At 44.2% G+C, this 16908-nt stretch overlaps 1 protein-coding gene across 2 annotated transcripts in view; it reads right to left on the bottom strand.

The window, feature by feature from the left end:
• LOC147032818 (ATP-binding cassette sub-family C member 9-like) overlaps positions 1-16908 on the bottom strand; it is a 176600-nt gene that overhangs the window by 148723 nt on the left and 10969 nt on the right. For both annotated transcript variants that reach the window (XM_085870690.1, XM_085870691.1), the window contains exons 5-7: positions 15548-15623; positions 12372-12477; positions 11621-11719 (exon numbers count right to left, since the gene is read on the bottom strand). In XM_085870690.1, the coding sequence (XP_085726816.1) occupies positions 11621-11719; positions 12372-12477; positions 15548-15623 (281 nt within the window). The remainder of the gene's footprint in view (positions 1-11620; positions 11720-12371; positions 12478-15547; positions 15624-16908) is intronic.

The following is a 16908-nucleotide window of genomic DNA, read 5'->3' as shown; positions in this document are numbered from 1 at the left end:
GACGTCTGGGTCATGCCTGGAGTCATGGATTCACTGGATCATGGGGGGTGGCACTGTCAGTACCTATGCAGGAGGACGAAAATCCGGGTCTTTAAGTCTTTTGAGCTTCCAGTCTTGCTGTACAGATGTGAGACTTGGACTCTGACCAGGGATCTGAGATGGAGACTTAATTCCTTTGGTACCAGGTCTCTTCGGAGAATCCTTAGCTATCGCTGGTCAGACTTTGTGTCCAACGAGCGGTTGTTGAGAGAGACTCAAATGAGATTTGTAACCTGCATAGTCCGTGAGCATCAGTTTTCCTGATGCTGATCCTGCTTACCAAATTCTCTCAGCGAGGGAGCCTCGTGAGTGAAGGCAGACAACGGTCCGACCACATGCCTTATGGTTGCAGCAGGTTGATCGGCATCTCAAGGAGATGGGGATGGGACAGTCATCTGCCCGGGCGATGGCCAGACGGAAGCCCCTGAAGTGAATGAGAGTCGGAAAGTAAACGCAGCTATGCGCTGCTCTGGTGCATGCTCCCGTACCTAAACTGACCTGTCCTGAACCCCTTCTTTTGAAGGTTTATCCATATTTGTACATGAACGCTAAACACCATGTCTGCGTATGTACATTGTGGATATACAAGTAAAGTTAGGTATTATTTATGTCGGCTGCAAGGACCGTGGTGGACTCAATTTCCCTTCAACCCAACCTCCTATTTATTACTCATGTATCTTCCAGTGTCCCTTATGTAAATGGGCTTATGCAACCTGTATGGGTTCCATTAGTTGCAGGATGCATGGGTGAAACTATTTCCATGGTGCCCTGACACATATGGTGCCAGGAGGCGTGCAGATACTGCAAAAATGGCCCATGACATGGGGAATATTAATAGGTGCATTTGAGTGCCAGTTCTTGTCACGGAGAGTGGAGTACAGATGGGGCTCCCTTCAATTGATGATTAGAGAGGAAGTTTAGATGAGTGAGCACTGTCACTCTCACTCTCTTCCTGGTTCACCTGTATCATGAAGAGCTTGGAGTGTGAATCGACATGGGAGAGTGAGACAGTCCAGAGGGAATCTTCATACAGAGCATATCTTGGCCTGAAGCACGAGTGTGCTGTCAGGCATGGGCAGTTTGCCAATCCTCTGGCTTCATTTATTTGGCTCTGAAGTCCATCTCCTGCCTCTCCATTGCCATGAGGCAAGCCATTTCTTCTTCCCCTGTAACTCCATCTCCTTTCCCTTAGCTAAAAAAATGCTTGCACTTCCTTTGCTTCCTGCAATCCCAGTCATTATCCCTCTATTTGTGCAGGCTTGGGACTATAATATAAGGTTTATTTAGTTATTGTTAAATATGTGTTCTGTGTTGTCCTCTGTTGAGGTTTCGTCAGAATGCCTGCTTTGTGTTCATAAATTATTTAACACAAGGGTGTATTTGATTATTCCTGTTATTACCCCGGTCGTGTAGCGCAAAGTGGGGTTAAGCAGTTGGTTCTCTCTATTTGTCTGACAGACGTCAGTCTATGATTGAGGATTTATTTCATTTCAATTGAATTTTACATTTTGACCATTGTAGAACACGAATTGGAACATGAACGCACAGCTTTGCAGTACTTTGGCTCTGAATTTGACAAATTGTATGGACGTCTCAGGATTGCTTGTCCTGAGCGCACATGCATACTTGCAGTAAAGCAATTGCTTCAGTCTGTCTGTTTAGCAAACAAATTGAAAAACATTCCAAACAGGGAACTTACTTTTTATATAGATGTCACAAAGGACAGCAACAGGCATGAATAACCAATGTAGCATGTTAAATAAGGTGGTGTAAAAGAGGATGAGTCAATGGCGGTAAACCTCCGATTCAATGTTTCTTTTATATTTTTTTTCCTACTTTTAGATTATTTCAATTTAATTATATATTTAAACACTGTAGAACACAAATTGCCTCGTTTGCACTTCCAAAAACATTCAGTTTAGCTGTACTCGGGCAAAACTTTACATTGTCTCAACCAATTACATTTGGTTCTCTCTGAGTGCGGAGTATCAGCGAGATTCAGACAACAATGGCAGTGCCTCGCGATGCAACCACAGAGGTAACTTCGTCCAAAAGATCTGTTTGTTACAGTCAGTTTCTCTGAGAAGAGATGGCACAAGGTTCAGCTCTGAACAGTTCCATTTAAACCATCGGCTTTGTAAAGATGGCAACATCGCGCTTGCTCTTCAAAGATCACAAACAAAGCGAACTTTCTGTACATAGTGCTCGGAAACACAAGGCAAGAGCTGAAAAGACCCTTCACATGTCCTTTTTCTCAAGACTGCATGGGGTAAGGTATTCTGCAAACTCTCCAGTTGTAATTGTCACCATACCTTTCATTAAATTATCAGTTTGGGGATGCCATCTTGTTTTCCATGAGCAAAAATTTCATAGCAAGGACCATTGGTTTGATGTTGGTGCAGAGTTCCCACCAACGGTTTTGATTTGGTCAATCACTATTCAGCTTTTCTGGGCTGGCTAGACTGTATTTCCTTGGTGGTCCATTAGTGGATATCTTAAGCACTGTTGCATACATGCGAGAGTATTTATACTCCTCTTACGTGTATGTTAGTTATTCCATTATCCTAGAAATTTGGACAAAAAGGTGAGCAGTTAGAAAGTGGTGTAAGTTCCTGGTGATATTGATTTTAAAGTCGTTGTTGGCAAGACACTGACACTGACACTGACACTGACACACACGCATGCTTTTGTTTTGTTACTGGTTGAAATTAATAGTAGAGCAAACACAATAATGATACCTTTAGATGCACGGAACAAAAATATGATGAATTTGAACAGAAAATTGACCAGTTATTCCAAATATAAATACAAACAAGAAAAAGAGCAATCAGAGATTACAAACCCTCGCCAGGACTTATTTTGAGTGGTGTATTTTTCTGGTTTTAGGCTAAATTCAATATGTCTGCCAAACCATGTGACAAATGGCATCAAATGTGTGAACCTTTTGTTCCACATGGACAGGCAGTCATACATGTAAAGTTTCGCCTCGATCTGTTCAGCCACTTCAGAGAAGAAGATTTTTGAAGGTATTTAAAAAACAAAAAAACAATATGACTGCTGAATCACATGACTGATGATGTCATGAATTTCTTTTTTTCTGTGGACCATTTTATCCCAAGATGACCCTCAAAATTTTTCATACCGATTGGATGTGGTGTTCTGCATATGCAATTATGACATCATAAGGAGGGCACCTATGACGTCATTAAAAAATCACACTCATTCCCCATGAGGAGTACTTGCTATGTGCCAAGCTTCAATTTTTTCCTTGGTGCGGTTTCAGAGATACAGAGGTCCAAATGTTTTCTATTTTTCCAATATGGCTGGCAAACCATGTTACTTATGACATCATAATTATCAGTTAAACATTCTACATGAGTAGCCGCACCAATGGTGGAAATTTTCTCTCAATCTGACAAGCGGTTGCAGAGAAAAAGATGAAAGTTCTGTGTGGACAAACAAACAGATAGACAGACAAACAAGCAAACGGACCCAAATGCAATACCTCTCCGAATCCTTCGGCGAGGGTAAGAAGAACTAGGGCATTCCATAGTGCGCATACCTCCACCACGTAATGCCTGATCCATGATAACATATCGGGCCCAATACATTTTTGAAATATCATGCGATATATCGTTTTTGTCCCGATCTCTCAATGGTGAAGAATCACTTTTAAAATTAAATAATTATCGTATCCGGATCCGGATTCGGATCCTCACCAAAATCGAAGCAAGTCGTCGTGGTCACACACCCAACCTGTCCATCAAGTATCCTCAGAATCTGTCCACAACTTTTTGAGATATCAAGCTATATATTAGTTTAGCCATATCTCTCAATGGTGAAGAATCACTCAAAAAATTATCGGATCTGTATCCGGATTTGGATTTTCACTAAAATTGAAACAATTCTTCCATATATCACACACGAAACGTGTCCACCAAGTTTCGTCCGAATCCGTCCACAACTTTTTGAGATATCATGCGATATATCATTTTTGGCCGCATCTCTCAATAGTGAAGAATCACTCTAAAAATTCTAGAAGTTGGATCCTGATCTGGATCTTAACTAAAATCGAATCAGTTCGTCCACACACCCAATCTGCCCACCAAATTTCATCAGGATCCATCCAAAAGTTTTTTTTATATTGTTGCGGATTCGCGCCCGCCGGCGTGCGGACGGCCACGTAACTCGAATCGCGGCACGTCGCCCACCGGACGGACAATCCAGTCGTGACCCTCTCGGACTAACGCCGGGAACTAGTCACGGGTGGACCTTTCGGTCTCACCGCGATCGTGCCAATCGGCCCCCGCGTGGGATAGGGTTGCTCGCCAAATTCGACCTACCTAAGTACCCACACGGAGGGTAGACCGGGCGATCGCACCTCGCCGCAGGTCGACTTCGGACACGGGCCACTTTAAGCGACCCGTTCCGTACTATCGGGATAACCGAGCGGTGTTATTCGTCGGCCTCGACGGTTCGATTAATTATCGGGCGTTTTAGCCCACGACCAACCCTTTACGTGAAGCAAGATGGAGATTCAATGAAAGAAAAGACGAAGCGAAGCGGGAAAACAGTTCAACATAACTCACATTTATTTCGCGATGAACGGGAAGCACACATATACAATTACACCAAAAGCACATGTAAAAGGAGAAGAAACACAATATTACACAAAAAGCAAATATAAAAGAGAAACACAATGCAGAGCTATCCGACTACCGAGCACACGGCAACACTTATACAATTTTACTTCACAGACGGCGCCGACAACACAGATACCCAAAGCAAAAGAAAAAGAACCACCCTCCAGGATGAGGGGGGTAGGCGGGCCTGGGGCCGAGACTGTGTTGGGCCTACCCGTCTGATGATGAGACGCAAAGTGGCGGTGGCGCCTCAACTCCGCGGGCCTCGCGGACAGTGTCTGGTAGGGGGTGGGAAAAGGGCCCCCTTGTCGCACTATCTCAGCGCGGGGGGGAAACAGGAGGGGGTTGTTGATGCTCGGAGGGGAGGAGGATATCACCCTGTCTCGGGTCCCGCAACGAGCGTCTCCACCTCGACCTCGGTCGCGCCGCCGTCCTCTCCCTCCGCCGCTCCCCGACTCCGACGCGAGCACCCCCTCGATCGCCTTCGCCGCCGCCACCTCTCCACAGCTCCGTCCTCTTCTTCCCAGCTCCACCGACAACTCCCAACCGCGAACTCGAACTCTTGACTTCTCCCCTCTGAACTCTGACTCTTCTTCCCAGCTCCACCGACAACTCGTTCCAACGCACCACTCTCAACTTTACTCTACTGACGAACGCAGCCGTTTATATAAGCCCCGTGGCTTCGCTCCTTCACTTTTGACCCTCTGCCTCCGACCCTTCACCTCTCTAACTGGCTCCCCATTGGACCGAGGAAAAGTGGGCGTGAATGCTTTTTGATCCATGAATTTGCATATAGCGGCCTCACTGCAACGCCCTGGAGGCGGGGCCAAATCGCCCCAGCTCGCCGATAGGACGGAACAGAAGTGGGCGCGAGTCGTTTTTGATCCGTTTTTCTTCGCAAAGTCTGTGATGTCTCTGAACACGCTGCTCGGTGGTGCGCGCCCCGCACGAGTCCAGCATCGGCGCCCACAAGTGGCGTGGGAATGACGGTGATGCGATGGTGGCGAGTTGTGACGGTAAAGGTCGTGGCTGTTGTTGTGAAGCGGCGTTGTGGTTGGTGGTTGTTGTTGTGAAGCGGCGTTGTGGTTGGTGGTTGTTGTTGTGAAGCGGCGTTGTGGTTGGTGGTTGTTGTTGTGAAGCGGCGTCGTGGTTGGTGGTGGTAGTAATGGCGGCTGGTCCAAAATAAAGATAGTAAAAGAAAAACGGCTATCCTGAAGAGTCGCAGCCTGAGTGAATGACATTTATTCCCTCGAAACAACGGGTTTGGGCCTAACTACACATATACTTACAGAGATATCTCACCTAAGGGACCTGAATGGTGGTTTGTGAATTTCGTCAACCACAACAATATCCTGCACACAGACAGACAAACAGACAAACAAGAAAACGACGTCATGCAAAGCACAATACTTGCAAAATCCAGAAAACAAATTTGACCTAAAAAAAACAATTACCGGTTGAATTAAATGACCAAAGATGCAACTCCTCTTCAAATTTCAAGTGAATCGGAAGAAAATTGACAATTTTAGAATTTTGGCCTATGTTGACATTTCGGCTGATGTGGACATTCAAAATAAATGGTGGTTGAATTCAGTGATCTGAAATATAAATATTCTTCAAATTTCAAGTCAATCGGAAGAAAATTGAGGATTTTAGAAATCTCACCTAAGTTGTTGACCTTTGGGCTATGTTGACCTTTTAAGCTTTTGACCTCAAAAACAATAGGCTTCTTCCTTATGCCAAACTCTACCAGGTGGTGACCTTTTTTGAAGATCCGTTGAAAATTGTGACCCTCAGGCGACAAACAGACAGACAAACAGACACACAGACAAACAGACAAAATAACAAAAATGACTAACCAATATACTGTACTTGAAATATCTTCGATTTTGCAAGTAACAAACAAAGAAGAAGATGTCGTGCAGAGCACAAAACATGCAAAATCCATAAAACAAATTTGACCTCAAAAATAATTGGTGGTTGAATTCAGTGACCATATATGCAAATCCTCGTCAAATTTCAAGGCAATGGGATGAAAATTTAAGATTTCAGAAATACCACTTTGACCTATTAGTGTAGTAGATAGTAGAAAAATCGTGCAAATTATGATACAAGCATCAGATTTGGCATTTCTGTTCTGGAGGGCTTTCTGATCAAATGTGCCCAATTGGCCATTTGAAAATCCAAATTTTGAAAAATTGGAAAAAAAAAAAAAAAAAAAACTTCAAAAAAATTTGCAGTCACAGCTGGCTGAAATTCTTGAAGCGCAAGTGAACATCCCAGACAGAGAACCAAGGGGAGATGCAGTCATCATTGATGGCTCAGCACTTATTAATGCCCTACTTCCACGCACTTCAAAGATATTTGATGACTATGCTAAAGAAGACATCATCCCAAAGGTGGAATCCTATGGTGCCAGGTACGAGAGGGTGGACGTAGTGTTTGATGTGTACAAGAAGTCAAGTCTGAAGTCCAAGGCAAGGTCGAAAAGGGGGCAAGGAATCAGAAGAAGAGTGACAGGAACCTGTAAGACCCCAAGTAACTGGAGAAGCTTTCTTCGAGATGACAGCAACAAGACTGAGCTGTTTCACTTCCTTGCGGAAAAGATGTGTGAAGCACAGACGACAAGCACAGTCATTGTCACAAAAGGAGAAGATGCCATTAGCAACACAAGGAAGTCACTGGATGCCGTGTCTCCATGTTGTCATGAAGAAGCTGACACTCGAATATTTGTACACGCCAGGGATGCAACGACAGATGGTAGCAAGGCCATTATCATTAAGGCTAATGACACGGACGTACTAGTCATAGCAATATCTGTACTGCCATCCTTACAGGAACTAGGTCTTGAGAACATGTGGATTGCCTTTGGCCAAGGAGCCAAGGCGCGATGGATTCCAGTCCATGAGGTAGTTTCTGCAATAGGGCCTGAGAAAGCTGGAGTGATCCCATACTTCCATGCGCTCACTGGATGTGACGTCGTGTCTACCTTCCGCGGTAAAGGGAAGAAAACTGCATGGCAGACTTGGAACGTCTTTGATGATGTTTCTGAAACATTCACCAATCTCAGCCAGCATCCAACATTGATTCATGATCTTGCCTTTTTTGAAGTTTTTTTTTTTTCAAATTTTTCTAAATTTGGATTTTCAAATGGCCAATCAGGCAGATTTGATTAGAATCCCCTGGAGAACAAATGCGCCAAATTTGATGCTTGTATCATCATTTGCATGATTCCTCTCAAAAATTGCTGTTATCTGCCCCACTACTGCTGATTCATGGAAATCATCCAACGATTAACAGCAAGTGGAGCACTCATGTATCCGAACTTATTAAATTCACCGCCTTGCTGAAATATGGTGGGGACATATCGCAGACAGAGTGGGGGGGCGAGACTGGAGAGGAGAACGTAGAAGACAGAAAGACCACAGACCTGCCTGCGGTGAGAGAGAGAGAGAGAGAGGCCCAAGGACTTGGCCTCATCGCTGGAGATACCAATGATCCTAAATGCCTTGGTTGACACAGCGTGAAGCCGAGAAAGGTGAGAGGCAGCACCAGCCTTGAGGAGAGAGCAGTACTCCGTCAGGCTGTAGATGAAAGCTTTGAATGTGGTCAGTAGCTCATGTGGGCCGAGGAAGGACTTTGCACGATGGAGGATTCCCAGTCATGAGACTGGCTTTGGAGGCCAGGTTGGGAATGTGTCTTTCCCAGGAAAGATCATGGCAGATGGTGAGACCCAGAAGCTTGAATGAAAGGACTTCTTCCAGAGGATTGTTGAGAAAGTAGATTTGGGGTTTTCTAAATGGTCCTTTCAGAGAGACAAAGTGAGAGTGTAAGATTTGTCAGGATTGAAAGACATGTTCCACGTATTGGACCAGTTTGTGATTTTATTCAGATCTGCAGTGAGCGAAGAAGCTGCAGCTTGCTGGCCTGATGGATGACAGATGGTACAGCAGAGGGTGGAGTCATCAACAAAGAGAAAAAGAGGATTTTCCAGAGAGTTGGAGAGATAATTAATGAAAACCAGAAAAAGCACAGGGCCCAGAATGCTGCCTTGAGGAACTCCAGCCTGGACAGGAAGAGGGGATGAGAGAACTCCATTTGGGGCCACACGTTGGCTGTGACAGGAGAGTTAGTCTACGAGCCATTAGTGGAGATGGCCTTGGATACCATAGGAAGAGTGTTTCGTGAGCAGGGCAGGGTGCCAGACTGTGTCAAAAGCACAGGATATGTTGAGGGATATGGCTCTGATTAAATGTCTGGCATTGAGTACCTCTCTTCATTGTTGGGAGAGGAGAAGCAGCATATCCAGGGTAGAGTGACCTGGTCTGAAACCAAATTGATGATCGGAAATCAAGCCATTGGAGAAGAGGAAGGATTTAATGTCTGAAGCGACGATGTATTCCTTAACCTCACTGATGAATGGGAGAAGGCTGATTGGTCTGCAGTTGCAGGGATCTGTTTTTGCACTTTTTTTTGCAGGGCAGTAATGTTTGCTGATTTCTAAGCAGATGGCAGATGACCTTGAGCAAACGAGAGAGTGAATAGAACAGAGAGAGTGTGAGCAAGAGTAGAGGAGCAGGTTTTTCGGTGACATGGGCTGATGCCGTCTGGACCGGTTGCAGAATCTGAGTCGAGCTTTGACAGCAAACTCTCCACTTTGTCAGAAGAAAAGGACACAGAATCCAGGGACAGTTGGGTGTGACTGGGTAAGGTGGGTACAGAGAGCGAAGGGTTTTGGACACAAGATTTTGATGCAAACACCGAGTTTAGGCATTCAGCCTTTTCACGTGCGGTATCAGCAGTGCAGCAATTTGAGGTAAGGGAGGGGATGGAGGGGGAACAAACACCAGAAACAGATTTGATTAGATGCCACCAGGATTTGGAGAGGGAGAGAGGTTTGAGAGTTCAGACTTGAGATTAGAAAAATGTTGTTTTCTGGCTCTCCTGATGGTAGATACACACTTGTTCTCAGCTTTGTAGGAGGAACTGAGATTACCATCAGTTGGGTTTGCTTTCCATGAGGCAAAGGGCAGTTGTTTCAGGACAACTACCTCGCCACAAGCTTCAGTGAACCAAGGGCGGAAGGAAGGGGAGGACAACTGCAGACGAGAGGGGATAAATCTGTGCATGAGGGAGAGCAAGTTTCTTTGAAAGAATTCCCAGGACGAGGTGATGTTGGAGAAAGTAGCGATGGGAGACCAGTCTAGAAGTTTGATAACTGCTTGGAGACCCTGCCAGTCAGCCTGAGTGAAATACCAGACTTGACGGTGCTGAGGTGGTTCTCTAATAACAGCCAGAGAGATGTTTACTTTGACAAGCACGTGGTCAGAAGAATCAAGTGGAGCGGAGGAAGAACAGCAGATATTTTCAGGAAAATTTGTCAAAATCAGATCCAGAAGATATGGAGTGCCGCTGGTTGAGATCTGGGTTGGGAAGTTGACCGAGTCAGTCCCAATGAGTCGCAGAAGTCTTTTGCTGAAGTGCCATGACAGGTGAGAGAGGTACCCACACCTAGCCAACTGGCATGATGGAAATTGAAGTCATCACATATGAGGAAGAGAGAGTTCAGATGAGAGGATAGAAGAAGGTCCATGTTTCCGGAAAGTGAGGTGTAAATGGAGTCATCACTGTTTGGTGGAAGGTACAGTACACATATAAACATGAGGTGGGAGTGGAGGGGAAGCCATAGCCAGAGGTATTCCTGGGGGTTTTGGGGAGTGAGGGCAGGGCATGGAGAGTGAGGAATAGAGTCTTTGATGAAGAGAGCAACTCCTCCACCAGAACGAGGCTCAGGTCTGTCATATCGGAGGAGAGATACTTTGGAGTCAGAGACGTCTTGAGGGAGGAAAGTTTCTGTTAGGCAGATTATGTCTGGTTTCTCAGTAGCAACCTGTATGGAAATATCTGTCAGGTTTGAGCGAAGGCCACGGATAATTTGAGGTCCATACTTTTAATGCAGAGGGAGGGGAGGAGGCTTTGGGTGTAGGGGAGGGGAGGGGAGGTAAAGAGAGTTGTTGAAAGAGTGTGGGGGATTGCAGAAGAGATAGGGGAGGGGGCCGAATGAGGAGGAGAAAAGGTTCTGTGGTGCTGGGTTGACGTACAGTGGGGAGCAATAAGAGAGAGGCAGATGGCAGTTGAGGATTTGAGGAGGTGGAGTTTGATGTTGACCTTTTCATGTTGTCAATTTGATGTTGACCTTTTGGTCAATGTTGACCTCAAAAATAATTCGCTGGTTGAATTCAGTGAGCTTAATTGTAAATACTGTTCACATTTCAAGTCAACTGGATGAAATTTGAGGATTTTAGAAAATTTGGCTCAAGTTGGCCTCTTAGCCTATGCAGACCTTTTTGGACGATCAAATTTTACGAAACTTCAATATGGGAACCGTCGCAGAGTCAGTGCCATTAATCTCTGAAAATTCCAGAATGATCGGTTGAGCAGTTTGAGCTGGAGGCGAGCGGACAAACACACAAACAAACAAATGGAGGCGATCAACATACTTGGCAAAAATTTCTTCTTTTTTTTGCCAAGTAACAAACGGACCCAAATGCAATACACTCTCCTTCGGCGAGGGTAATAAACCAATAATTACCAAGTTCCTTTACAGGTAACTTCAATGCAGGAAGAGGTCATGAGGTCCATCAAACCTGTGCAATGGTTGCAATGGTTGTCTGGTTGCTTGTCCGTACCCTATCCTTTTTTAAGTGCTGAGCATCAAACAAGGAAGCAGAATGTACTTGGTATGATTCAGCCAGGATTTGAACCACTGACCCTCTCAGACTCATAGCGGACACTCTAAATCATTACACAACCGAGTTTGGAAAAAATAACGTTGTGTAAGTTGTAATAATGTTGGTTGTAGCAAAGAACAAATCATAAATATAATTTCCAAAAAAATGTCATCGAGTCTGGCACCATGAAAATCTAACAACCCTCACCTTTCTTTGTTGTATGGGCTTCCAAAGGTGATGTTTTCTTCCACAGTGGTATTAAGGAGCCAAGGCTTCTGTGCTGCATAGGCCACAGATCCTCGCCGCCTGATGCACATTAAACACCACTTAAACGTCTCGGTATTCTTGGCATCTTCAGACAACCATGATTCTTAAGATCACGTAGCACAACATTGTCACAGGGAGGGATCTACATGACTACTATACTTTTATACAAATGTGATAATTCGCTATGACACTGCAAGTAAAATTTAAGGAAAGGATCTGACCCATTCCATGGGGAGTGGAGGTGGGTAATGGCGGGGGAAGCTTTGGACTTTAAAAGTTTTTTATTACTTTTTATTAATTACTTCTCTTAGAGGCAATCCATTTATCATGGAGTAAATTAAATATGGCTGGGGCATATCAAGGCAGTGCCATGTCAGACACTAGGCCTAGATCTGGTGTTTATTGAACTCACAAATGCAGCACAGATAGGACAAAGCCAAAGCATGATGAGTGTTCTTGTCAGGAATAATGGGGGCTAGTGTGAAGATAAATGGAGTAAGAGGAGGAAAGAATAGAGTTGACTTAAAGAATATGCCACCAACAGATTATAATTAGCTTGAGAGTAATTGAATTATAACCTCAAATAATGTGTAAAATACATTTGTTTGTCTAGATGTGGGGCTGTCACAAGTGCAAATTATTTAGCAAATGAGCTCTGCAGGTGCAGAGAGCAGAAAAAAAAGATCAGCACCAGTTCCAGCAGACAGAACCACCATGGAGCTGCATCTCTCCAAGCATAGCACACAGCAGGGATGATTTTCCACAGCCGACCTTTCCCACAATCATTGTCAACTGGCCTGTTGCGCACACGCACACGCACACGCACACGCACACGCACACGCACACGCGCACACACACACACACACACACACACACACACACACACAGTTTCAGAGTGGGAAAGAGCTCTCAAGCCATGCAAGATAACTGGTTTACATTACAAGCCAGGATGCTTACCCAAACTTTTGAAGGGAAAGGGGTAATTAGAGGATTAAGAATTATTCTTAAGAAATGAAACCAAGCAATATTCCAGTGAACTGCAGGGTGAAGGTGTGACTCAACTAATGTCGGGTGGGGAAGGGAGAGGGTTGATATTTGGCATACACACCATGATTGCCAAATGAAGGTCGAAGAGATTCAGCAAGCAATTAAACCGTATCCACACTAGTCAGTGGAGAACGAATGGCGCCTTTGAAGAGATGACCAAATAGCAACTACAAATGAGAACGACACTTGGTAGAGCACACTCGGTACTCGGTACCTCCGTCAGGTTGAACAGTATGCGTTTTGTATCCCATTGATAGGCCAGATTTGCATCCGGACTTGAACCAAAATCTAATCGGCTTGTTCTGATCACCTACCCAACTCATCCATCTAGTTTTGCCATAATCTGCCAACAGCTTTTTGACATATCATCGGATATATCATTCTGGCCCTATCTTTCAATGGTGAAGAATCAGTTTAAAAGTAAAAAAAAATTATTGTATCCGAATCCAGATTGGGATCTTCATCATCATAGAACCAGTTAGCCCTTGTCAGACAGCCGACCTATCCACCAAGTTTTGTCCGAATCCGTCCATTACGATTTGAGATATCCTGCTCACAGACAGACAGACAGACAGACAGAGAGTGGTGAAAACATAACCTCCACCCACCTTTGGTGGCATAGGTAAATATACTCTGACCATCTCACCTTATGCACATCCATGCTCCTGTGCAATGGTACACTGGAGTAATGTGTCATTTTGTCTTGGGAGGATATCATGGGGATGGTGCCTGATCCAAATTTTAATATACCTCTTTGATTTGTCACATTTGTGCAGAAAAAGGGAACACAAAGTAAAATGAATCAATTGTTTCATGTTTGGAGTTATTATTCATCATAATAAATGCCTTTGGCAAGATGCGCTTGGAGAAACTAGAGTAAAGGAGATGGATTACTTCTAAGAAATAACCGCATGAATAATAACGAGACAAACTTGAACTAGAGATTCTGTGCCAAAGAGATAAATAAATAAAAACCATCAGGATGCCAAGAAGTGAGATTCAAGGAGAGACATAATGGCACTAATTAATGACAATGGTGGTGGCTTGGTGGTGAAGCCATGAGACTGGCAGGAAATATGATGTTGATTCAAATACATTTGAAGGCCGCAGGATGAAAGATAATTAGTTTAAGGAAAGTTATCATATCACTATTAGAATGTCAATAAAAACATAGCTGGATAATTTCACAAGTCCCAGAGAGACAGTGATTTGTCTGTCAAATCTAGTGTACATGCGATTGCAGTCTTCACGTTGTGGTTAGTGTCGATCTGTGTCGGTGGACATGTCGGGTAATGGATGAAATCAACAGGGCATTGATTAAGGTATGTTAACCATGTGGGAAACAAAGATAATCTGATGTTTCGGGCATTAACCCTTCGTTAACTCTTTTGCTCCAATGAAGGGTTAATGCCCCAAACTTCAGCTTCCACTTGGTCCTCACGGCTTCAGCATATGTTGTTCAACGTCTTGTTGATGTCATCAATTGTTCACATTCTGGTTGACTTAATGCCCATGGCAGGCTTTGGACTTAAAAAGTTATTCATGCATTGGTTATTTGGTTGGATAATGCAAGCTCAGTCTCTTCTATGGATTGTGTGTGGGACATAAATATTGTGAGAACTGCAGCTATGCACTTTGGCTGATGATCACATACCTTTCAGTTGTCCAATTAGACAGTGCAGAGGTTACCATTGAGCTATAGTTTGAGCTCGATTTTGGATCAACAAAAATCTGTGCTCAGCAAACAAGTTCGAATTGCGAACATACCCCGTGGGAGTTCATTCGTACAACTCTCAGGTGAGCGACAGCACGGATGACGGATAGTTTTGAAATTTGGTAAGATTTTCATCGCATCAGAAAAAGAAACCAAAACACCTCACAAGAGTGAGGCTAGTTTCATATCATCATTTGCGACTTAATTTTAGCGCATTTAATTATTTTTTTAAAATAAAAATTTTAAGAAAATGGACCGAACGGGCCGTTTCTCGACCCAAAGGGCCGGAATCGCACTTTGGGCTCAGTTAATGCCTGGGGAATGGTCTCTAAAATATACCTGTCAAGTTTGGTTCGGTTCCGTCCACTAATAACCGAGAAATAACAATTTTAAGAAAATGGGCTGAAAGGGCCGTTTCTCAGCCCAAAGGGCCGCAATCGCACTTTGGGCTCAGCTCGTGCCTGCACATATGTGTCTAGTATATGCCTGTCAATTTTCATCGAAATCTGTTCACAAATAATGGAGAAATAGGCGTTCAAATGAACTGTACGCAAGAAAAGAGAGAACGTGAGCGGCGCTTAGACTCCGTGGGGTGGAAGACCCCACGGGGTAAAAACTAATGATGACATTGGTGCTTCACAAAGATGCCAACTCTTGGATTGACATTGAGCCGGCTGTCTCGTTTGCGAGCACTAGCTGATAGGTGTTAAAAATCTAACGGCGTGTTTCACAAAGAATAGGTGAAGTATGGCTGGTATGACCCTGAATAAATTCCAAATTCCTGCCACCTTCATTTAAACAAGAGGCATGGCCAGCCGGTTCGTGAAAGATTTAGACTAAATATTACCCTGGTCAACCCCACCAGAAGGTTGGAAAAATTGTTGCTGTTCAAGAAATAGCAGTTCGTGTAGTTGTAGTAGCAGTAGTAGTAGTATGTTAAATAACTTTACAGTTAAAGCCGAGACCGTCAACAGCAAACGACTTCTACAGACCTCAATTCCATGGACTGTATACCAAGTCAATCAATGTATATACACTCTGCACTGTGTGACAGGTATATGGTGCTATTATGGGTAGGTCACAAACCAAGTGTGCTGTAAGCACACCTTCTGGAACACGCATGGTGATGTCTCTCAGGACTGGTGATCCTTGTGATTGCCAAGAAAATGTTGCACATTCCACCTGAAAAATAGACAGCATCATAACGAAGAGTTACTTTTTTCCCACCTCCTCAATTTCATACGTGGAAGCTTCAATGAGAGGATCCATTCAACGAATAAATTTAACATAATCACATATACTCTTCATCGAGGTTCAAGGATTGTATTGTTTCTGTTATAAAAACAATTTCATATTCTGCTTGAAGATGACCAGCACATTGATCTACACACTCCATAAAAAAGGGTTAAACCCCAGCACTCTGATTTATACAAATTGTGTCAGTTGTGTCCAGCTAGTTCATTAAACCCCTTTGACCACTTAGACCCCTTGACACTTTGGATCCATTTAGATACCTTAGTGTTTAGACCTGTTCGACCCCTTAATAACCTTTTAGACCTTTCAAGGCCCTTTAGACCCCTTAAACCCCAAAGACTTCTAAAGACCTTTACAGCCCTTAAACCACTTAGAGTCTAAGTGGTCTAAGTCTTAGACCCTTGACACATACCTTTTTTGTATAAATAGTCGAGACTAATGGAAGAGTTGAATTACACTGAACGGAGGACACAAAACAGACAAAAGGAGCAGTTGAGGGGGGAAACACCAACAGCAGAGTTGAATGCCAAGACAAAAATGGGTGTGGGAGGAATGAGGGGCAGGAGAGGATACAGAGGGTGGACAACATGGATACAGAAGGAAACTTTCGCGAGGGAAAACTGGAAATTTGGAAGGTGGGTTTGGGATGGGGTGGGGTGGGGGTTAACAAGGGCAGAAAACATCATTGTTTTAGATTGGGGACAATCTGAGATCGTGATGAACAGCTGTTCTGAAGACTTGGAGGGAAGAATGAGATTGAAACAGAGGAACAAATGAGTGGAGATGAGCAGCGAACCTGCATTTAAGTTGTTTAACTGGAAGGGGTTTATGGTGGATCGTGTGTGCCCTGCAGAAACATGGAGGGAATGAGGGGGGGGACACGGAAAGAGCAGAGGGTGCAAGACCAGAAAGGGGGTGGGAGAAGACAGAGAGACCACCGACCTCTGGCGTCTGTGATGGCGAAGTGATAGACCAATATACTTAGCTTCATCGCGGGAGATTCCAATAATCTTGAAGACCTTGGTTTCCACTGCATCGAGCTAAACAGGATGTGATGCACATGAACCAGCCCATAGGGGAGAGCAGTACTCCTTTAGGACCTTTAGACCCATTGGACCATGTTTGGACCCTTTAGTCTCCATCGACCCCTGAGACCAAAAAACGTCAGTTGTGTCAAGCCGGTTCCTGAAACATTTGGGCTAAAACATTCCCC

The sequence above is a fragment of the Eptatretus burgeri genome, chromosome 2, assembly GCF_056783735.1.
Source record: "Eptatretus burgeri isolate ZD-2024b chromosome 2, Ebu_testis_v1, whole genome shotgun sequence".
Classification (NCBI taxonomy): Eukaryota; Metazoa; Chordata; class Myxini; order Myxiniformes; family Myxinidae; genus Eptatretus; species Eptatretus burgeri.
This window is presented reverse-complemented; position numbering and strand designations above follow the sequence as displayed.